This window comes from Megalobrama amblycephala, linkage group LG3 (genome assembly GCF_018812025.1).
Source record: "Megalobrama amblycephala isolate DHTTF-2021 linkage group LG3, ASM1881202v1, whole genome shotgun sequence".
Taxonomy (NCBI): domain Eukaryota; kingdom Metazoa; phylum Chordata; class Actinopteri; order Cypriniformes; family Xenocyprididae; genus Megalobrama; species Megalobrama amblycephala.
Window position 1 is genome coordinate 16,884,841 of NC_063046.1, and position 23,500 is coordinate 16,908,340.

General features: G+C 36.8%; 1 protein-coding gene across 2 annotated transcripts; it reads left to right on the plus strand.

Moving 5' to 3' along the window:
• The first annotated feature begins 1,276 nt into the window (after nt 1-1,276).
• sema4bb (sema domain, immunoglobulin domain (Ig), transmembrane domain (TM) and short cytoplasmic domain, (semaphorin) 4Bb) lies at nt 1,277-23,403 on the plus strand. Of its 2 annotated transcripts, none has more exons than XM_048184308.1 (15): nt 1,277-1,514; nt 6,084-6,478; nt 13,495-13,655; nt 13,737-13,799; nt 13,889-13,987; nt 15,017-15,128; nt 15,250-15,366; nt 15,588-15,733; nt 18,297-18,472; nt 18,640-18,790; nt 18,906-19,116; nt 19,206-19,321; nt 21,739-21,896; nt 21,991-22,073; nt 22,156-23,403. In XM_048184308.1, exons 2-15 carry the CDS (start codon nt 6,322-6,324, stop codon nt 22,953-22,955), a joined length of 2,550 nt encoding a protein of 849 aa, XP_048040265.1. In that variant the 5' UTR covers nt 1,277-1,514; nt 6,084-6,321; the 3' UTR covers nt 22,956-23,403. The 2 variants fall into 2 exon arrangements, with proteins under 2 accessions (XP_048040265.1, XP_048040266.1); XM_048184309.1 differs by lacking the exon at nt 1,277-1,514 and adding an exon at nt 2,602-3,809.
• Nucleotides 23,404-23,500: the final 97 nt, after the last annotated feature.

The window sequence follows — 23,500 nt, forward strand, 5'->3', positions numbered from 1 at the left end:
TTGGTATGGTCCACTGTGTAAGAGTGTATTGTGCACATGACTCAGGGCTCTCATTTCTCATTTGTTCAATTGTGGAGTAGACCGAACAGATACTGGTTACCTAGGAGACAAGCTAAATGGTGGTAAGGACAGACGCTGAGCTTATTTCTGTACAGCTTGATGCAAAAATATAAGAATCTTTCTCTCTGGTGAAGATGAAACGCTGTTTTATATTTACACACGTTCTCAATGGCATGGATTCTGCCCAAACAGGGTGCAGTTGGTGATTGAATACCAAGTGAACAAAGCAACATTTTAACTTTGAATCTCTATCAGGTGCACAATAGAGTGAATGATTCAAAAGATTAGTGTCATTACAAGTAAAAAAGGGATGGAAAAGACTGTACCTGTGACTTAAAATATTCTTTTGATAACCAACTCCTGTCTAAGAGCACAACTGCTCATTAGAAGTATTAAACTGATGCCAGTCTGCTGTAACCTTACTAGAGATTTCATGGATGCCTGAGCTTAGCTCTGGCCCTTGCTGCTGATCTACCTCTAATCCCCTGTAATTTCCTTTGAGCACTACACTATGAATTATTCTCCTCAATTTGAAGGACTGTTTAACTTTGGGAGTCCCAGAAAACCAGAAACCTAATATATCACCTGGTTGGACTATTAAACCTTTTTAACTTAAAACAACAACAAACAAACAAACAAACAAAGATCTGCATATGAGTACATTTAAAAAGTTTGTTTTCTAGATAACAGTGGTGACCAAAATTGACTTTTGAATATAGCCTATAGGTTTTATTTTGCATTTAAAAAGTTGCTGAAAGTGAAAGTACAGACTGTCTTGATTTGAACATTTTTACATAATCACATGACCTCTTAAACTTGAAAGTTGATGTATGCCTCAAAGCTCCATATAAGGAAGTGATGTGTTAAACATAATAAAGATTGAACTAAATGGGTCTGTTTTGGTCTGTTTCATATATGTAAACATGCCACTGATCATATTGGGAAACCATTTTGCATAATAAACTAATAATAAATGTATTTCAAAGTAATATTACAATACATTAAAGTTACATTACAGTATAAAGAAATGTGAATTTATTCTTGGAATAGCCTATAACTTCTTGTCCACCACAAATGCCTGATAGTAAAAAACAAACAAACCCTTTTTAGTTCTTGTTTACCAGCTGAGAAATTTTGAGTGTAGTTTCCCGCTGGTTACAATTGTAACCAGGAATAAAACAGAGTTTCTTAGTCAGTACGTAGGATAAAGAGAGCACCTCTAGTTTCGTGTGTGTGTGTGTGTGTGTGTTAGAGGTGTGGCTCCAGTGAATGGTTGGAGGAGGAGGGTCGAGTGTCTCAGCGGTAGATCCATGAGCGAAGAAATCAGCGGCTGAATTTTATACAGTTAACTGGGACTGAGAGGACACATGCTGGAATACAAATCTAAAGGCTTATTTCCACTTCATATCACCTGGCTGGCAGTTTCTTCGGAGAGAGATTTATTGGCTTTAGTGGTAAGTTGCGTATATGAACAATAAGTTAAAGGGGGCAGTGGGTAACGTTAGATCAAGAGGTGCGATCGAGGATTCAGTATTGTTCGTAGAATATGTAGGACTGACCACGTTTATCTGTTGCGCAAAATCACCTGTTGCAAAACATCACTTTTTCAGTCAGTAATTTATTTTCGTTTAACAGAAATGTTTTGGTATTAAGGTGTGTTGGGATCCAGGGTGTAGGCTATATCGTGTGTTTGTAGTGGTTTTAGAGGGTGGTGAGTTAGTTGGGGGTGGGTGGAAATGGGTTCAAATAAACAAGGTGGTGCTGGGTTGTGCATGTGTTCTCATACAGTCACTGCGAAGTAAAGCTAGACATCTTGCAAGTAAGTGTGAGGGAGAGTAAAAGTAAAAAAAAAAATAGCGTGAACTATGGAAAATAGTCATGTTTGTGATGTGGCGCTGATAAAAGCTGTGTAACCTACTATCAGCCTTTTTTTGTGGTGTTTTCACCCTCTCTAATGTAAATGTATCGAAACTTATTATTTTGTTGTTTTTTTTAGATCATTTTAGATCATCTAGATCGTTGCTTTTCATAAGTGTTGTTTCATATCACGTGCAGCAGATCATCAATAAAACTGGGGCAGTGGTTTTACAGCAAAATATGACCACTGCATTTACAGTAAAGAAATGTTCTGAATCTGATAACAACTAGATTTTGTCACTGTTGGGAAAACCAACCCTACCAGACAAGATCGCTGCCCATCAGTTGTTAGTCCACCCATCTGTTTACTACAGTTTGGGCCAGACATGCTGACCACAAATGAACTTGGGTAAAGTTGGTTTTATATTTGCACATTCAGACTTCTGATAAATTCAAAATTAACCAATAAATGTGCAATAAATTAATGTTTGCGAATTTTAAGCAGTGAAATGATATTGACAACCAACGATTGTCAACTTGCAACATTTTTCACAGTCGATCAAAATAGGCAAGTATTGTTTTGATGGCATATTTACTTGTGAATGTCCAGTGTAGTGTGATTAACAAGGCTATTTAATACATATGTCCGAATGTGCGAATATAAAACCAACTTTACCCAAGTCACAAATGACTAGCATGGATCAGCAAGAAACCATGTAAAACCAACTACTATCACAAAGGTTACACATAGTCTACTATATGTTCTCAATAGTCCAATGATTGACCATAAGCCAGTTCTAAACAAGTAAATTACCTGTAAAAGTTTATCTAACATATTCAGAACTGGAAAAGTACATAAAACAGACCCTCATAAACAACCAAATGCAGTTATCGGGTTTGAAACTGAAGCTCACTATTCACTATGATGATGTCAGGCAAATGAAAGTGTGTACAGAATGAAAAAAAAAAGATTTTATTACATTTGTTTACAGTTGATATTGAAGTTCACTTGTCCCACGTTTGCTGAATCTATAACGTGAATTTCCTTTGTTTTGAAGTCATAGGTACTTCAATCAAGTGGTGCATTCATTTACATTGATGATTGATATTAATCATTTTAATTATGAGTGGGATCGGAAAACTGATAACATCCTTAATTGTGTCGGGTAGACTTTTAACTTATGCTTCAGATCATGTGACTTTGGAGTGTAGTATGAGGGAGGTTTGATAATGATTAACACATGAGATAACAATTTAAATGAAATTAGTGATCAAAACATTTTTTTCCACAAAAGACCATTTTAGTTACGGATTAAAAAAACAAGTAATCAAAACTGTGAGATACTTGCTAATATTTTCAATCTAAGACTGAAGATTGAGTGTTGCTAAAAAAAAAAAGAAACTGTAGTTCCTCTGGGTGGTTGGGTGAGTGAAGAGAGCACATGAAAGCAGACCTTTATTGTTTACATAAACTCTGCTCTCTTTAGAACAGCATCAGCCTTTTGGATCAAAGACTGTGAGGACTAGAGAATGAATACCTTGTATGTCCTATCAAAGAACCGTTTGATGTTTATATTATTTAGTAAAGATAGTGCGAGTTCTCCTGTTTTGAGTCTGTAGGGAGTCAACAGCTCTCCATTTGGCTTATTACTTTGTCAGAGGAAGACTTCTCACCATGTCACACCTCAGGACAGGAAAAGATCATTTGCTGTTTAACAATCTGAAAACATGAACACCATTTTGTTGCCTGTGCCCATGTGCAATATCAGTTGTTTGTACTTGTAGATGACCTTCAGGAGTTTCAGTAGAAGTTGTTGATATAGATGCCTTTATTGAACTTTTTGCCCTAAGGACTTGAAAAGGGAAGTAGTAAAAGAAAACAGACCAATGGTGTAAGTATACTGCCTTCTTTCAGTTAGTATAATAAAAGTGTTAGGGGAAAGATGCTTGTAAATTTTATTGCATATTTCAGAGATCTTTTTGAAGTAAAAGATAACAAGTTGTTTGATAAGTCATCGTCTCTAGATGGTCTAGTTTATGATGTAATGCATCACATTTGTCTTATGGCGACAATGAGACGACTTTCATTTTTGGCGCTTCATTAAAGGGTTAGATCACCCAAAAATTAAAATTCTGTCATTAATTACTCAGCCTCATGTCGTTACACACCGTAAGACCTTCTTTCATCTTCAGAACACAAATTAAGATATTTTAGATGAAATCTGAGAGGTATATGACTCGTCCATAGACAGCAATATAATCAACACTTTCAAGGTCCAGAAAGGTACTAAAGACATTGTTAAAATCATTGACGCGACTACAGTGGTTCATCTTTAATTTTATGAAGCGACGAGAATACTTTTTGTGTGCAATAACAAAAAAAAAAAAAAAAAAAAAGACTTTATTCAACAATATCTTCTCTTCTATGTCATTCTCAAACATTGTTTACGTCCAGCGCTTCCAGGTTCTACTTCAGAACGCCGGCTCATTATTGGCCGGCTTCTGCATCAACATCACACGCATGCGTCGTGCTGCTCACATGATCAGCTTTGGCCAATACTGAGCCGGCATTCTGACATAAACACGGAAGCCTGCGCTATGCTTACTGCGTCAACTGCATAAGGATAATGACTGGGAAGAGAAGAGATTGTTGAATAAATTCATTATTTTCATTTTGTTTTTGCACACAAAAAGTATTCTTGTCGCTTCATAAAATTAAGGTTGGACCACTGCCGTCATGTCGACTGTTTTAATGTCTTTAGTACCTTTCTGGACCTTGAAAGTGGTAGTTAAATTGCTGTCTATGGAGGAGTCACATACCTCTCGGATTTCATCAAAAATATCTTAATTTGTGTTCCGAAGATGAACGAAGGTCTTACGGGTGTGGAACGACATAAGGGTGAGTAATAAATGACAGAAATTAAATTTTTGGCTGAACTAACCCTTTAAGAGTCTACTGAGAATGAAAGATTTTGCTATGTTTACGTTTGTTCACATTGCATTTTTTCTGCTGTTAAAAAGATACATCACACTTTTAATTAATTGTAATCTTGAATATGAAAATCCTCAGGTTGATAGGTCAAATTATTAATCCCCCTTTCAAGTCATAATCTTTTAAGATCATGCAGTAAGTCAGATAGTTTAATGGAGGGTTATCAATTGGCAAAAGCTTTCATACTAAGGGAAGTTTATATAGAGCCATATTTTTGTTTATGTGCCATGTGGACATACTGGTACATGTGATCTGTCTGCTGTGGCAGTAGTTTCTGAAAGTGTACGCAGCATGTTTTATTTTTATCACTGTCTTTAATCATTTAGAAGTGCTCTTAAGTCTTAACTGAAGCACAGGGCAGTTATGTCTGCAGGCTGTATGAGTGTTTTGTGTGCATCTTGTACTTGTAACTGACGTCAGTGGTATATTTGGTTGAAATTTTGTTACATCTATGCACAATTACGCTAAATTGCTGATGTATATACAGCTATAGTTATATGTTTACATGGCTGCACTTTGGGCTGTTTAATGGTCTAAACTGTTTGCCTTTAATGGTTTGCAGTGCTAAAGACAAAATTGTCACCTGATCTCTCTGACAGTTTATTCACTGGCAGACAGTCCAGATTCAGAATTATCTTTTGATTTATTTATCTCCAAAATAATAATAAATAAATAATTCAGATATTTAAAATAAATAGAAATTGAGAACATGAGCGTGATCAGTATGGCATTTTGTAATTTTATTTGTGTGTTGTGTTTGAGGCTACAGAGACTACACGGCCTTCCCGTTTTCAGGACGTAACCAGCCTTAAAATCTGATCAGGCCAAAAGGGAGGAGTTGTTGCATTTCCAAATTCTGTTTAGATAATGTCATGCAGAGGAGGACATTACATTCAGCCTCTTTCCCACAAAAACACTGAAGCATGTGCTGTGGATGTTGAGATCAGCTTCCTTTGAACTGAGAAACATCTGTTTTCTGTCATTAGTATGATTTGTCTTAAGTACTTTAATTCAGACTTGATGTGTTTTTTTTATCAGCTGTGAGTGGCTATAATTCATGGTTGTAGCAAAATGAAATTATTCTTATTATTCCCTCCCAGGGAAGCCGCATCATTCAGTCTGTTAGTTTCTGTTTAATCGTGATTTAAATGTGCTTCTGTTTCTCCCTCTGCAGATTCCAGACGGTCTAATTGGAGTTTGCTACGTGGATAGTCCCTAAGAGGAGGAATGTGTTGTTTAAAATAAGTGTGTTTGCTTACACGGATCTGATATCTGTTCACCTTTGACCTCTTTGAGGGCATAATTGCAGTATGGCAAGTATCCCTGAAAGAATCAATGACTGGGTGTAAACATCACATTTGAATACCAAAGATACCTGGAATATAACGATCTTCAATTGCAAAGCAGTAACCATGGCAACCAAATGTAAAGTCCAATGGAAAGTATCCATGGAAACCACAAACTCTCTCTGGCTCTTGTCTTGGACCATATGGATTTTTTTGGCTGCAGTTTTACAAGCAACCTTGGCGAATGAAGATGATGTCACCGCACGCGTCAGTTTCTCTTACAGTAAGTGCATTGATTAATTCGCTATTCAGCAGATGCTTTCTTATCCAAAGCTACTTACACTTCACTTACTACTGTAAAGGCCCGTTCACACCAAGAATAACTATAATGATAAAGATGTAGTTCTAAAAATCGTTCTAAATATAAAAGAAGGTAACACTTTATTTTGATGGTCCCGTTTAGACATTCTGATGACTAGAAGTAATGTTGCAACTACATGTCAACTAACTCTCATTAGAGTATTATGAGAGTAAACCTTAAATGTGCTGTATGCGATTTCTCAAATGCTTTGTTCAACACTGTTGATATTTGAAATCAACCCAAACAAACTCACCCCTCTCTACATTGCTCCGCCTCCAAAACTCACCCTCCAATCCTAACCACCCTGCTCTGAGTCTGTCTCGAACCCTGGCCCGATCGCTGCTGGCATGCAAGGCAAATGCACTACCAATGACGCCAAACACCTCATTCTCTAGCGGGCATCAGTGTGCAGTGCTTCACCTGCTCAACTCTCACCATCTGGCCACTGTTACACACATGCGAGAGTGGATGTCTGTTTAATTTACAATTTTATTTTGGCAATTTAATTTACAATCACTGTTAGCAGTTTAATTGAAGGTAGAAGCAATGAACTCCTGGAAATAATGAATTACATATTAAAGGTGCTAAAGAGGATGTTTTGTTTTATACATTTTTGCAATATTACTTGAAACTGTCTTTACTAACTGATAAAAGACTATTTATTAGGTGCACTGAAAGTAATAATATTAATATACATCATCTGTGCACGAGGTAGGGCTTTAAAAACATCAGCCAATCGTTTACGCGATCATCGCGTAAACGATTGGACCTCTGGCTTGTCAATCACTGCCATGACGTTCCTTGTGAGAGACGTGCGCGGCTGCGCGCTCCAGTAACTTTCCACACTCCACAGGCGTTGCATGCAATGTTTTTGTCAGGAGACAGGAATAACAACTGCATATTATGAGTTACCTGCGGTGAGTCCGACATAATGAATCCAAAAAACACGACACAGCGAATGCCGGTGGTAAACACTCGTGTTTCAATACTCGTGCACGAGTTTTGGGAGGCGTTCCTTTGAAATGAGCTGTGAAGGAGGGGGGTTGTTCTTACGCATGCGCTCATTTCAAAAACTCAGTAACAGTCTTTGGATTCTCAGCCGACGAAAAAATCCTCTCTATCACCTTTAACAATAATTAGGATATATAGAAATTTGGGAATGTGCATGTTGATCCAGATGATTGCATCATCTGAGTCCTCGCAGGAGTTGGCGCCGTCTCTTCAAAGGTGTTAGTCATCTGAGGTCTTCTTAAGAGGCTGGATCCAAACTGAAGCTGATGTACTCTCTAGTCACCTCAGTACGGGTGTCCCAAAATAAAACAGAAAAGCAAATGGAGAATAATTAGCGTAGCTGCTGTTCATTACATTAGGCAAAGATAGTCATGTGCAATTGATCTGATATGAGATGCATTATGTGAATGCTTGGCTAAAGAGATGCGTCTTTAATCTAGATTTAAACTGGGTGAGCGAGTCTGAGCCCCGAACATTATCAGGAAGGCTATTCCAGAGTTTAGGAGCCAAATGTGAAAACGCTCTCCCTCCTTTAGTGGACTTAGATATCCTAGGTACAACCAGAAGTCCAGAGTTTTGTAATCTTAAAGAGCATGAAGGATTATAGGGCAATAGAAGATCGGTTAAATACACAGGAGCTGAACCATTTAGAGCCTTATAGGTCAGTAGCAATACTTTATAATCGATACGGAACTTAATAGGTAACCAGTGTAGAGATGATAAAATTTGTGTTATGTGATCATATTTTCTTGACCTGGCTGCATTTTGGACTAATTGTAGCTTGTTTATTGAGGAAGCAGGACAACCAGCTAGTAATGCATTACAGTAATCTAGTCGAGACGTCATGAAAGCATGAACTAACATATTCCGTAACATATGTAATATGATTTTCGAAGGACAAGTTGCTGTCTAATATAACACCCAGGTCTTTATCTGTCGAGGATGGAGTAACAGTACATCCTTCTAAATGCAAATTGTAGTCTGAGAGATTCTGTGTACAAGTTTTTGGTCCAATAAGTAATACCCCAGTCTTATCTGAATTTAATAGAAGAAAATTACTAGTCGACCAATGTTTTACTTCTTTAACACACTCTGTCAGATTGGATAATTTGGAGATTTCATCTGGTCGAAATAATACTGAGTCCACCTTTAATGTTATGAAGGGACGAGAATACATTTTGTGCGCAAAAACAAAACAAAAATAACTACTTTATTCAAAAATTTTTGCTCTTCTCTGTCAGTCTGTTAAGCAGTTGGCGCAGTGCTGCATTTCCATGTTTACGTCCAAATGCTAGCTCATTATTGGCCGGTTCCTGCGTCAGCATCACACACATGCTCCGTGCTGCTCACGTGAAGAAGCTTTGGCCAATACTGAGCCGGCATTCGGACATCGAAAATGGAAGCTGCAACGAAAATAGTGTAGCAGAGGAGAGACAAATTTGTTGAATAAAGTTATTTTGTTTTGTTTTTGCGCACAAATAGTATTCTTGTTGCTTCATAACATATTAGATTAATCGCGATTAATCGCATACAAAATGAAAGTTTGAGTTTGTATAATATATGTGTGAAAAATGTGTGTAATTAATATGTGTATATATAAATACACACAAATTAATGTATATATTTAAGAGAAATATGTTATTTATGTACAAAAAATGTATTTATATATAATATATATATACATAATAATTACACACATTACACCCACATATATTAGGCAAACTCAAACTTTTATTTTGTATGCGATTAATCGTGATTAATCGTTTGACAGCCCTACTGTAGTCACGACTATTTTAACAATGTTTTTACTACTAATCTGGACACTGAATGTGGTAATTTCATTGCTTTCTATGGAGGATAAAAAACCTCTCGGATTTCATCAAAATATCTTAATTTTGTGTTCCAAAGATGAACGAAGGTCTTACGGGTTTGGAACGACATGAGGATGAGTAATTAATGGCAGAAATTTCATTTTTGGGTGAACTAAGCCTTTAACACTCTACTAATACTCAACTAATAATCTAATGAGAGTTAGTAGACGTGTAGGTGCAACGTTACTTGTAGACAACAGATAATGTTTAAAGGGGACGGTCGAAATAAAGTGTAACCTAAAAGGATAGCAGAATTCACACCACAACTATAACGATAACAGCACTATAAAACGTTATCGCTGGAATCACATTCAAAATGCTTTTTTCCCAGATGATGATATGATATAATACTTTATTGTCAGAACATGTCTGAAATTTTTCTTGCATCACAGTATATTTTCCATGTTTGCAACAATCATCTCTTACACAACATCACTTAATCCACTTAAAAAAAAAAACCCTACCCTTACTACGTCCCACTACACAACACAGCACATTTACAATACTCTTGATTTACGATTAAGTGTCTTATTTAGCTCAAGGATCGCCTGATGCACAAATGAGTGTTTCAGTTTTTTGAATCTTGGGATTCTGTACCTCCGATTTGATGGTAATAATTCAAACTCATTACGCAGGACATGATTAGGATCAGAAATTATATTATTAGCCAGTCTTAACGCCGAAAGACCTAAGACGACGAAGAAAATAGATTCTCTGCTTTGTTCTTTTACAGAGAGCATCAATGTGATCTTTCCATGTTAACATATCATCAATCATTACACCTAAATACTTATAAGTTTTAACTTGCCTGATTTTACTATTATGAATAAATGAGTATCTGATGTAGACCCAAGTATAATCTCTTCTGTTTTACTTGTGTTAATGACAAGATCATTGTTCTCACACCACTCAAGCAAATTAGTCACACCCTGTTGATGAAACCCAGCACTGTCCAAATCATTCAACACAGATATTAACACGGTGTCATCAGAATACTTTAAAATATACTGATTGAACTTGTTAGTTCGACAGTCATCTGTATACAAGGTGAAAAGTGTGGCAGAGCTGACGCAACCTTGGGGTACTCCGACATTTGTTATAATAGCAGATGACAGTGTTTTATTCACTTTAACTCTCTGAACACTATTAGTGAGGAATGAGATATACCAATGAATCAGATGGGGATTTACACCCAACTGTACAAGTTTTGACACCAATATGTCAACCTTTATGGTATTGAACGCAGAAGAGAAATCTAAAAATAGGGTTCTTATAGTTGTATTGGATTTATCTAAATGTTTAGAGACGATTTGCACCAGAGCAGCAACTGCATCTTCAGTACTACAACCTTTCTTATAGGCAAACTGCCAAGGATCAAGTTTATCTTTTACCATCTGAACTAAGTGCGGAAGTATCAATCTTTCAAGACATTTCACAATTACTGAAGTAAGGGCTGTTGGTCCTGATGAACGATAAAACAGTGACAGCCAATCAGAATCCATTCTGCTTGAAAGAGCTTGGGCATTTAAAGTGGTAGACGACAAAACTGCAGCGTGCGCTTAATAAACAGAATGATATTGTCTGCTGGTGTGGATGCTAATATAGTTATCTTTATAGTTATGTATGTTTATATGATGGTATCAGGTAGTAATTGTCTTGTATATCTCTCATTCTTACCAAGGCTGCATTTATTTGTTCAAAAAATACAGTAAAAGTGTAATATTGTGAAATATTATAAAAATTTAAACTCTTTTACAAACCCGATTCCAAAAAAGTTGGGACACTGTACAAATTGTGAATAAAAACAGAATGCAATGATGTGGAAGTTTCAAATTTCAATATTTTATTCAGAATACAACATAGATGAAATATCAAATGTTTAAACTGAGAAAATGTATCATTTTAAGGGGAAAAAAGTTGATTTTAAATTTCATGGCATCAACACATCTCAAAAAAGCTGGGACAAGGCCATGTTTACCACTGTCTGGCATCCCCTCTTCTTTTTATAACAGTCTGCAAACGTCTGGGGACTGAGGAGACAAGTTTAGGAATAGGAATGTTGTCCCATTCTTGTCTAATACAGGCTTCTAGTTGCTCAACTGTCTTAGGTCTTCTTTGTCGCATCTTCCTCTTTATGATGCGCCAAATGTTTTCTATGGGTGAAAGATCTGGACTGTAGGTTGGCCATTTCAGTACCCGGATCCTTCTTCTACGCAGCCATGATGTTGTAATTGATGCAGTATGTGATCTGGCATTGTCATGTTGGAAAATGCAAGGTCTTCCCTGAAAGAGACGACGTCTGGATGGGAGCATATGTTGTTCTAGAACATGGATATACCTTTCAGCATTGATGGTGCCTTTCCAGATGTGTAAGCTGCCCATGCCACACGCACTCATGCAACCCCATACCATCAGAGATGCAGGCTTCTGAACTGAGCGCTGATAACAACTTGGGTTGTCCTTGTCCTCTTTAGTCCGGATGACATGGCGTCCCAGTTTTCCAAAGATTCCTGAGCCCATGTTGTGATTTCCATTAAAGTAGCATTCCTGTATGTGATGCAGTGCCGTCTAAGGGCCCGAAGATCACTGGCATCCAGTATGGTTTTCCGACCTTAACACTTACGCACAGAGATTGTTCCAGATTCTCAGAATCTTTGGATGATATTATGCACTGTAGATGATGATAACTTCAAACTCTTTGCAATTTTTCTCTAAGAAACTCCTTTCTGATATTGCTCCACTATTTTTCGCTGCAGCATTGGGGGAATTGGTGATCCTCTGCCCATCTTGACTTCTGAGAGACACTGCCACTCCGAGAGGCTCTTTTTATATCCAATCATGTTGCCAATTGACCTAATAAGTTGCAAATTGGTCCTCCAGCTGTTCCTTATATGCACATTTAACTTTCCGGCCTCTTATTGCTACCTGTCCCAACTTTTTTGGAATTTGTAGCTCTCATGAAATCCAAATTTAGCCAATATTTGGCATGACATTTCAAAATGTCTCACTTTAAACATTTGATATGTTATCTATATTATATTGTGAATAAAATAAAAGTTTATGAGATTTGTAAATGATTGCATTCCTTTTTTATTCACAATTTGTACAGTGTCCCAACTTTTTTGGAATCGGGTTTGTATGTTTTAGTATATTTTAAAACGTAATTTATTTTTGTTTTGTCAAAGCTGAATTTTCAGCATCATTGCTCCAGTCTTCAGTGTCACATGATCCTTCAGAAATCATTCTTACATTCTTTATTATTATCAATGTTGAAAATATTTGCGCTGCTTAATATTTTTGTACAAACTTTTTTTTTCTTTCTTCTTTTGAATAGAATGTTCAAAAGTACAGCATTTATTTGACATAGAAATGTTGCATAAAATGGTATTTTACGCTCAAAAAAGCAGCCACGTCAGTAATGAGCACTGTATTCTGTGGAAGAAGCTCTGCTGGCCCAGATTCCCTCAGACTACCACTCATCTGCAATAACTTAGCTCAATTTTAGGGCTACTTGAATTGCAATGATGTTTCTTATTCCCAAAAGACCCATTATGAGACTGTTCCAAATGTTGCATTCACTCATCTTAGCCAAACACACATGAGGGTTTAGTCCTTGATTGTAAACATTTACAAGAGCTATTAGAACCATTTGCAAACCCTGGCTGGTGTACTGTAGCAGAATAACAGCCATACTCATTAATCATTTGAGGTTGAAATGCAAATGTAATGGTTGCACTTAGAACAAAACGGCTTGTAAAGGGTTTTATGTCAGTAAACGCTGACTTTAGTGACCTCTGTCCCTTGCCAGGAAAACCTTCTGGACAAACTGACATCATTTTAAAGGGTCAGTTTGTGTGCCAGGTCTGTGTAGTTTTGAAGGTGCATTCCATATGAGGAATGCAAGATGCTTTTTGAATGTACTTTGTTTAGACACTGATTGAATATATATATGTGCGAAACATTAAGATTTTTGGATGACGTGGATTTTTATTCTTTTTATGAGGTGGTTTTAAACTGCATGTTCAAAGTAATATTTTTGCTTTTGTGTGTGTTCAGATGCAGAAGGGCGATCAGTGAGGGAGTTCTCTGTGGATGGTGTGTATAACTATTCAACTCTTCTGCTGAGCCCAGATGAAAACAAGATCTACGTGGGAGCCAGGGAGAACATATTCTCTCTAAGCCTGGACAACATCAGTGTGACGTTTCTACAGAAAACAGTAAGTGCGTGCGAGAATGTTTGTAGTAGAGTGTAGGAGTGCATTTTGATGTTAATCAGCGTTGTTTTGCATCTTTTGCAGCTCACATGGAACACTCCAGAAAGGAAGAGGAAGGAGTGTATATTCAAGGGAAAGGACCCCCAGGTATAAGTGTGTTGCGGTTATTGTTAATATAAATGTGACTCAATATATTAAAACAAACTAAAAGATAATCTGCCACTTATGTGTTTCAGACTGACTGTTTCAACTACATTAAGATTTTACTGCATTTGAACAGCACGCACCTGTATGTGTGTGGAACGTATGCCTTCAGCCCCATCTGTGCTTACATAGTGAGACATCTCTTTTTCTCTTTATTTGGTTCAATAATATTTAAGTGTGTCCATGATAAAAATAATGGTCCCACTTTATATTACGTGGCCTTAACTACTATGTACTTACATCAAAAAATAAGTACAATGTACTTATTGGGTTCATATTGAATTGCAAAACACATTTTCAGCTATTGAGGTGGGGTACGGGTAAGGTTAGGGAAAGCTTTGGTGGTAAGGGTAGGGGTAAGGGTTAAGGGATGGGTCAACGGTGTAATTATGAATGTAATTACAGATGTAATTACATGCAGGTGTTTTTAAAATATAAGTACAATGTAAAAACATGTATGTACACAATAAGTGCATTGTAGCAAATGATTAATTTAAATGTAAGTACATAGTAGTTAAGGCCACTTAAAATAAAGTGGGTCCAAAATAATAAAATTGTTCAAGTTTAAAAATGAAGTTCTTAGAAATGTACTCAAGTTAGATTCATATGCTTTTGGAAAAAAATGTAATGTCTCTAAAAATGTTATGTGGCATTATCATTAAGTAAAAAGTAATTATTTAAAAGTAAAACTAATTATCTGATATTTTAATCAACTTTTTGACCTTCAAACACAGTCATGAAGGTCTGTAGACAGTTTCTCTATGGTGTCATTTTATTTTTAATTTTATTATTCTCATTTTTTTTCATTTGTTGGGTGAACAACATGACTTATTTTGCGGACAAAACTTTTTACAAATCTTAATAAGCAGTGAATCTGTTTTGGTAAAATCGTTTTTAATAATAAGATATTATGTAAGTTTTTTTCTTCACAATGTTGATCAATGTTGCCCCAAAAAGTAATATTAAAATGAAAACTTTAAAACAGAAATAAAAAAGATGTGTATGTAAGTCATTGTATATTTAAATAGCATTTTTTATGTATTTTTGAATAAAATAATATATAGGCCAAAAGTTCCATGTCATTGACCCATTTGTGCAGGTGTGTCTGGTGTCATTTAATTTAACGGATAATGTCTTTGTGTTTTTCATGAAATTTGTAGAACATTTTAAGTTTCTCTCTGGAAAGAGATGAAAAGGCGGAACCCGTTACAGAGGACGGCCGTGGACGCTGTCCATTTAATCCCGAATACAGATCTACAGCTATTACAGTGGGTGAGTATACTCATGCAAAAACAATGCAATCATTTTGTTTGAACTTCATGTATAAACATCATTAAGCTTGATAAAAAGGTTGATTTAGAGTTAATGAGTGCTTGTATGTTTTGTGTTATAGATGGGGAACTGTACACTGCTACTGTCAGTAACTTCCAGGGAAATGAACCCACCATATATAGGAGTCTAGGGTCTGGCACCCCTCTCAAAATGGAGAACTCTCTCAACTGGCTCCAGGGTAAATATATACAAACACACACACTTCCTCACAAGGGAACTTCTAAGAGATAAAAATCTAAAAATAAATGCCAACATCAGTGATTACAGAACCCTGCTTTCTCACGCATGTTGGAAACACAAAATTACTGACTGATACTGATGTTAAATAAACATTTTTTTTCTGGAATATGTTAAATGAAAGTGTTTATATTTGTGTGTGTGTGTGTTGTGGTCCGTCAGACCCAGCGTTTGTAGGTTCTGCTCATATTACTGGTCAAGACAGCGAGAGAAGTGATGATCAGATCTATTTTTTCTTCAGCGAGATGGGGAAGGAGTTTGACTTCTTTGATAACACCATAGTGTCCAGGATTGCACGTGTGTGTAAGGTAAGATAGATTGTTTAAGCAGTTCACACAGTGTTGATAAAGTCAGCATAAACCTGAGAAAAAACACGTACTGGCACACATACAGAAATCCCAATATATCCACTATCAGTATGCATTAAGTATATTTGTATTTTCTAAAGATTCCTCATCTCATTCCTGTTTAGCTCTAAAGGTCTAAATGAAAATAAAAATCGACCATGTTTACTTTATACATGTTTCCTGGTGTTATAATGCAAAATCCTTATTCATAATAATAAGGATTCATAATAATATTCATAATTAGGATAATCTTTCATTTAAATGTAAGGATTTGTTCTGGTTCCGAATTTTTTTTTCACCTATTAGATATTGTTAACCAGTAGCTAAATACAGTGGCATGAAAAAATATGTGAACCCCTTGCAGAATCTGTGAAAATGAGAATTATTTTTAATAAAATAAGAGGGATAATAAAAAATGCATGTTATTTTTTGTTTAGTACTGTCCTGAGTAAGATATTTTACATAAAAGATGTTTGCATTTAGTTCACAAGACAAAACAATAGCTGAATTTATTAAAATAACCCCATTCATAAGTATGTGAACCATTGATTCTCAGTACTGTGTGTGGTTACCTGATGATCCATGACTGTTTTTTTGTTTTGTGATGGTTGTTCATGAGTCTCTTGTTTGTCCTGAGCAGTTAAACTGAGAAAAATCCAGAAAAATCCTCCAGCTCCTGCAGATTCATCAGTTTTCAAGCATTTTTGCATATTTGAACCCTTTCCAGCAGTGACTGTAGGGTTTTGAAATCTGTGTTTTCATACTGAGGACAACTGAGGGACTCAAACACAACTATTAAAAAAGGTTCAAACATTCACTGATGCTCCAGAAGGAAACATGATGCATTAAGTTGGGGTGTGAAAACATTTGAACAGGATGAAGATGTCACAATTTTTCTTATTTTGTTTAAATATCATTGTTTTTCATTTAGTACTGCCCTTCGGAACCAACAGAAGATACTTGCATGTTTCCCGGCAGAAAAATTATGTACAATTTACCTTGATATTTGAATTCAAAAGTTTTCACCCCTCGGCTCTTAATGCATCGTGTTTTCTTCTGGAGCATCAGTGAATGTTTGAACCTTTTTTAATAGTTGTGATTGAGTCCCTCAGTTGTCCTCAGTGTGAAAAGATGAATCTCAAAATCATACAGCCACTGCTGGAAAGAGTTCAAATATGCAAAAATGCTTGAAAACTGATGAATCTGCAGGACCTGGAGGATTTTTCTGAAGAACAGAGCTCAGTTTAACTGCTCAGAACAAACAAGGGACTCAAGAACAACCATCACAAAACAAAAAAAACAGTCGTGGATCATCAGGTAACCACACACAGTATTGAGAATCAATGGTTCACAATCACATACTTATGAATGGGGTTATTTTAATAAATTCAGCTATTGTTTTGTCTTGTGAACTAAATGCAAACATCTTTTATGTAAAATATCTTACTCAGGACAATACTAAACAAAAAATAACATGCATTTTTTTTATTATCCCTCTTATTTTATTAAAATAATTCTCATTTTCACAGATTCTGCAAGGGGTTCACATACTTTTTCATGCCACTGTAGCTAGTTAACATTGTCTTCAAAAACTAAACATTTAAATCTGGCTCCATTCTCCATTTTGAGAGAATCCTATTGTGAACCACAAATGATGGCTAGAAAGACATTGACTTAAAGGGGTAATTCACCACTGGCAAGATGGACTTTTAATAAAACTTGACTGTTTGTGCAGTGGAAAGGTGCTTTGTGACTAAAGAGAAGGGGTTTTGGTGGTCCCTTTGCCAAACACCTATAATGTGCAGAGATGAGGGATCGAAAAATGCGGAAGTAGAGTTTTAACGAAAGCCCTGGATATCAAAAGTCAGCCAGATGACATGTTTTGCATCATCCAGTGGACTTTAACTGACAAATAAACCTTGAGATCTGGGTGCAGGTAATGTGGAGAAAGAGTACACATTGTTCATTTACATATTCTGTTCTACTGGCATTGTAACAATACAAAGCTGTTTGAAAATCTGCAAACTTGTCATTTAATTATATGTCATTGCCTTTAACAGATGAAACTGATACATCTATTTTTTTTTGGTCAGTTGTCTGGACACTTGTGAAACCGGGGCGTCCGTTCACCTTAGTTTCATGTTAATTTAAGAAGCAGATGAACAAGGTGAATCACAGGAGACTGTGAACTCTGCCCTATTAATGTTCACATATGTGTTACTTTCCCACACGTTGACACTCCCTGCCTCCATGACACGCATGGGATTACAATGATAATTTTTGAAATGCCCTGGATAATTATATAAATACTGTAGTATATGAATATGATAATCCTTCCGTACTGTGGTATCACTATCTGATACCATCATTTTACCATTGGAACTGCAACAATACTTTTTTTTTTTTTTCCAAGATGCTCTGAAACCAGGACTGGAGTTCTGATGCCCCCTGGTGGTTATAAAATATTGAGTTAGTTTGAAAGTGTTAATCAGCTGCTTGTGTGTGTTTGTGTGTATAACCTCAGGAGGATCAAGGTGGAGAGAGAGTCCTGCAGAAGAAATGGACCACATTTCTGAAAGCTCAACTCTTGTGTTCGCTACCCGATGATGGTTTTCCTTTCAACATCATTCAGGATGTATATGTGCTTCCAGCCCAACGCAAGAAAAACACACTCCTCTATGCAGTGTTCACTTCTCAATGGTGAGTGAAAAAATTGAGGGGCACAGGAAAATAATGTTTTTTTTGTTTGTTTGTTTTTTACTAGTTCTATACTAATACTATATGCTACAAACTCTGTTTGCTCCAAGTTCTAGTGTGTCTGTTCTAAAATGTAAACTTTTTCTAATTTGTTGCTATATATTTTGTAGGAGTAAAGGTCTAGCAGGCAGTTCAGCAGTGTGTGTGTTCAGCATGGATCAGGTAGAGCAAGCGTTTACTGGCCGTTACAAAGAGGTAAACAGAGAAACACAGCAGTGGTACACACACACTCACTCTGTACCCGAACCACGACCTGGAATGGTAAGACAACACACACTCCCATATATACACTTTACTAGTTCTGTATAAGTGAAGGATCTTTGAGTTTCTGTGAAGCTTGTTATGAAGATTGTTTTTTTTTCCCCGCTGTCTACAGTGTATTACTAATGCTTCAAGGCAGCTGGGAATACACTCATCCCTGGATATGCCAGATAAGGTACTAAACTTTGTGAAAGACCACTTCCTGATGGACAGTCCTGTCAAAAGTCAGCCTGTGCTCTTCACGCACTCTGTGCACTACACACAAATTGCTGTACACCATGTGCAAGGCCTCCACAGAGCTTACGATGTGATGTTCATCGGCACAGGTATGTTCGGTTTATTAAGTGTCTGATTTTCTCTGATTTCCCTTTCTTTTCAAAATTAATTGTTGATGTTGTGCTCTGTGATTTGACAGATGATGGACGTTTGCAAAAGGCTGTGAATGTAGCTGGTTCGATGCACATCATTGAGGAGATCCAACTGTTCCCAGAAAAACAACCTGTACAACAAATAGAGCTGGATTCAGCTAAGGTGTGTGTGTGTTTATGCGGTAACACTTTACAAAAAGGTTAATGCATTAAATATCATGAACTAACAGAGAAAAATACTTTTACAGCATTTATCTAGGTTAATGTTAATTTCTGCGTATACAACAACATTTCAATTTCATAAACATGAATACGTAGTATATTTATTATTAGGCTATATTAAAGGTGCCCTAGAATTAAAAATCGAATTTACCGTGGCATAGTTAAATAACAAGAGTTCAGTACATGGAAATGACATACAGTGAGTCTCAAACACCATTGTTTCCTCCTTCTTATATAAATCTCATTTGTTTAAAAGACCTCCGAAGAACAGGCGAATCTCAACATAACACCGACTTTTACGTAACAGTCGGGATCATTAATATGCACGCCCCCAATATTTGCATATGCCAGCTCATGTTCAAGGCATTAGACAAGGGCAGCCAGTATTAATGTCTGGATCTGTGCACAGCTGAATCATCAGACTAGGTAAGCAAGCAAGAACAATAGCGAAAAATGGCAGATGGAGCAATAATAACTGACATGATCCATGAAAACATATTTTTAGTGATATTTGTAAACTGTCTTTCTAAATGTTTCATTAGCATGTTGCTAATGTACTGTTAAATGTGGTTAAAGTTACCATCGTTTCTTACTGTATTCACGGAGACAAGAGAGATGTCGCTATTTTCATTATTAAACACTTGCAGTCTGTATAATTCATAAACACAACTTCATTCTTTATAAATTTCTCCAACAGTGTAGCATTAGCCGTTAGCCACGGATCACAGCCTCAAACTCATTCAGAATCAAATGTAAACATCCAAATAAATACAATACTCACATAATCCGATGTATGCATGCAGCATGCATGACGAACACTTTGTAAAGATCCATTTTGAGGGTTATATTAGCTGTGTGAACTTTGTTTATGCAATGATAGAGAGCTCGGGAGTGGGTGGAGAGTGCGAGCAATTAAAGGGGCCGCAGCCTGAATCGGCACATTTCTAATTATGCCCCAAAATAGGCAGTTAAAAAATTTAATTAAAAAACATCTATAGGGTATTTTGAGCTGAAACTTCACAGACACATTCAGGGGACACCTTAGACTTATATTACATCTTGTAAAAAAACGATCGATGGCACCTTTAAAAGATTAGTTCACTTTAAAATGAAAAGGATTTACTCACCATCAAGCCATCCTTGGTGTTTATGACTTTATTCTTTCTAATGAACACAATCTGAGTTATATTAATAAATATCCTGATGAATCCAAGCTTTATAATGGCAGTGAATGGGACCAACGAGTTTGAAGCTCAAGAAAGTGCACCCATCCATAATTAACGTACTCCACACGGCTCCAGAGGGTTAATAAAGGCCTTCTGAAGTGAAGCATTTGTTTAAGAAAAATGTCCATATTTAACAAGTAATAAAGTTAAATATTTAGTGCCTTCCTAATTCAACTTACGAAGTTAGTGTAAAACTCTCGCTGTTCTCAACATCTTTTTTCATAAGTTGAATACAGAAGGCAGTATGTATATATTATGTATAGTATGTAACACAAACGCATTACTTTGCTTCAGAAGGCCTGTGGCTGTGTGAGTACGTTTATGATGAATGGATGCACTTTCTAGAGCTTCAAACTCATTGGTCCCGCTAACTGCAATTCATAAAGCTTGGATGAGTCAGGATATTTATATCTCAGATTGTGTTCGTCAGAAAGAAGAAAGTCATATATACCTAGGATGGCTTGAGGGTGAGTAAATCTTGTGGTAATTTTCATTTTAAAGTGAACTAATCCTTTTATAAATGCTGTAAAATGATTGTTCCTTGTTTGTTCTTGATACCTAATGCATGTGAACAAAAAGTGTTACTGTTTATTTTTACTTAAGAAAAGGTGCACTACCTTTCAAAAGTTAGGGGTCAATAAGATTTTTGAATGTATAAATCTTATACTATTGTGTTATACTTGCCAAAGCTACATTTAATTTGTTAAAAATACAGAACAAACAGTAATATTGTGAAATATTACCATTTATAATATATTTAATATATAAAATGTAAATTTATTCCTATGGTGGTAAATCTGAATTTTCAGCATCATTACTCCAGTCTTCAGTGTCACATGATCCTTCAGCAATCATTCTAATATGATGATTTCAAGTAGCCTATCATTTCTTATTATTATCAATGTTGAAAGAAAAAAATGTGTGTGTGGATACCGTGATACTTTTTTTTAAACAGTTTTGTAACATTATAAATGTCAATACTGCCACTTTTGATCAGTTTAATGCATTCTCTTTCAGAAAAAAAAGTACTTGTTGGCCCCCCAAACATTTGAATTACACATTTACTTGCACGTATTCTTCACAACTCTTGTATTTCACTCTTTTACTCTCAATCCTCTCTCTCAACAAACAGGGTTTGTTATTTGTGTCGTCACACTCTGGCATTGTGCAGCTGCCAGTAGCAAACTGCAGTTTCCATAACAACTGTGGCGAGTGTGTTTTGGCCAGAGACCCATACTGCGCTTGGACAGGAACACACTGTACTGACGTCACACGTTACACACCACAAAAGTAAGTCTTCTTTCTTTCCCTGTTCCAAATGATGTATTGAGTTAATCATTTTCAGTACCAATACCAATCTTTTACCATCCTATATGTGTTTCAGGCAATGGCAGCAAGATATCGAAGAGGCTGACACTTCATCTAAATGTAACAGCACAATGTTCAGAGTGGACTCTGAAAGCTCAGGTAAACTTGCAAATGTTTCCATATACAAGCATCTATCATCCATCTGAATATGTCATAATATCCATCTCTTCTCTCTTTCTAGTGTCACCACGTTCTATGCCAAATTCCCAAGCACCTGATTGTGTGATCATCATTGTCCCAGCTAACACCCTTCGCCTGCTGCCCTGCAATCTTCGCTCCAATCATGCCCAGAGAAAATGGTTATACAAACCAGATGTAGGTCACTTCCTGTTCCCCAGCCAGGATGGTGGATTGGTGGTCAGCGGCCGAGCAGGCAGCGATGAGGTCTTCTCGTGTTGGTCAGAAGAACATGGCTTCTGGCAACTCTTGGCCAATTACTGTGTAAAGGCAGAGCCTTTATCCGAGACCACAACCAATATTGGGCAGCTGGATGAACCTCTTATAATCCAAAGCGTATCATCAGACATCCAGTTTGGTGAATCGGCACGCTCCGCCCAACATCGCATAAAGACGTATGGCACAGAGCTGGCGGTAGTGTGTGTTTTGTTAGCCGTGTGTGTGCTTTCGTTCGGGCTGTCTGTAGTCTATCGACACAGGGGCCGGATGAAAGAGGTGCTAAGAGGGGGAGAACAAACTGGAGGAGCCCAAAAGAGCACAGCCGTGCCTGGGGAGAGTTTGCCCCTCAATGCTGGTGCGCTTCCAACCTCCCCATCCGACCACAAAAGCTACCAAACGTTGGAGGAAAGCTGTGGTTACATAATCGCTCCATCAGAGACGAGCACACAGCACAACTCCAAGGAAGCACAGACACTCGCCCAAACACCACAAAATGGGTTCAAAGAAAGTCATGTGGAGGTCAGTGACATTAGCCCTCGTCCACGGGTACGGCTGGGCTCTGAGATCAGAGACTCTGTGGTGTAAAATACAGACATTGCCAATAAGTTTATATGATGTATGCATAAACAATCTTAATGTTCACTTGGTACAGTCAATGGGCAGCTTTCATGAAGACTAAGCGTACTGAGCCTTGAGTACAAGAGAGTAGATGAGACATGCTCAGTGTGTGTATTGCCAAATTTGAGTTATTCAAGACAATGCCCTCAAATCCACTCCCACGTCTCCTTCACTCTTTAATGTTAAACATTATGTTATTACACAGTTTATTGTGTTAACATGGGAAAGAGTGTTGAAATATTAGAGATGTAGTCAGAGACAACTATTGGAGAAAGAGGGACCAGATGGATGAACAGGAGAGAAATGGGCAACAAGCCTTCTTGTACGACTGGTACTGGTGCTTTTATCACTGCCAAGAATTGAGTATTGATGCTTTACTCAAGGTGAAAAAAAGGTTTTGTATGTCTTTTTGTAATACTTTGCCATTTTTGTGCAAAGATTCAATGCATAAGTGTTTAATGAGGGTATTTTATTATTAAAGGGTTGTGTCACCCAAAAATGAAATTTCTGTC

Coding starts and splice junctions, on each gene's coding strand:
- sema4bb (XM_048184308.1), top strand. CDS start 6,322: ATGGCAACCAAATGTAAAGTCCAATGGAAAGTATCCATGGAAACCACA. Junction 13,800..13,888: donor TCAAGGGAAAGGACCCCCAG/GTATAAGTGTGT, acceptor TATGTGTTTCAG/ACTGACTGTTTCAACTACAT. Junction 15,367..15,587: donor CTCTCTCAACTGGCTCCAGG/GTAAATATATAC, acceptor GTGGTCCGTCAG/ACCCAGCGTTTGTAGGTTCT.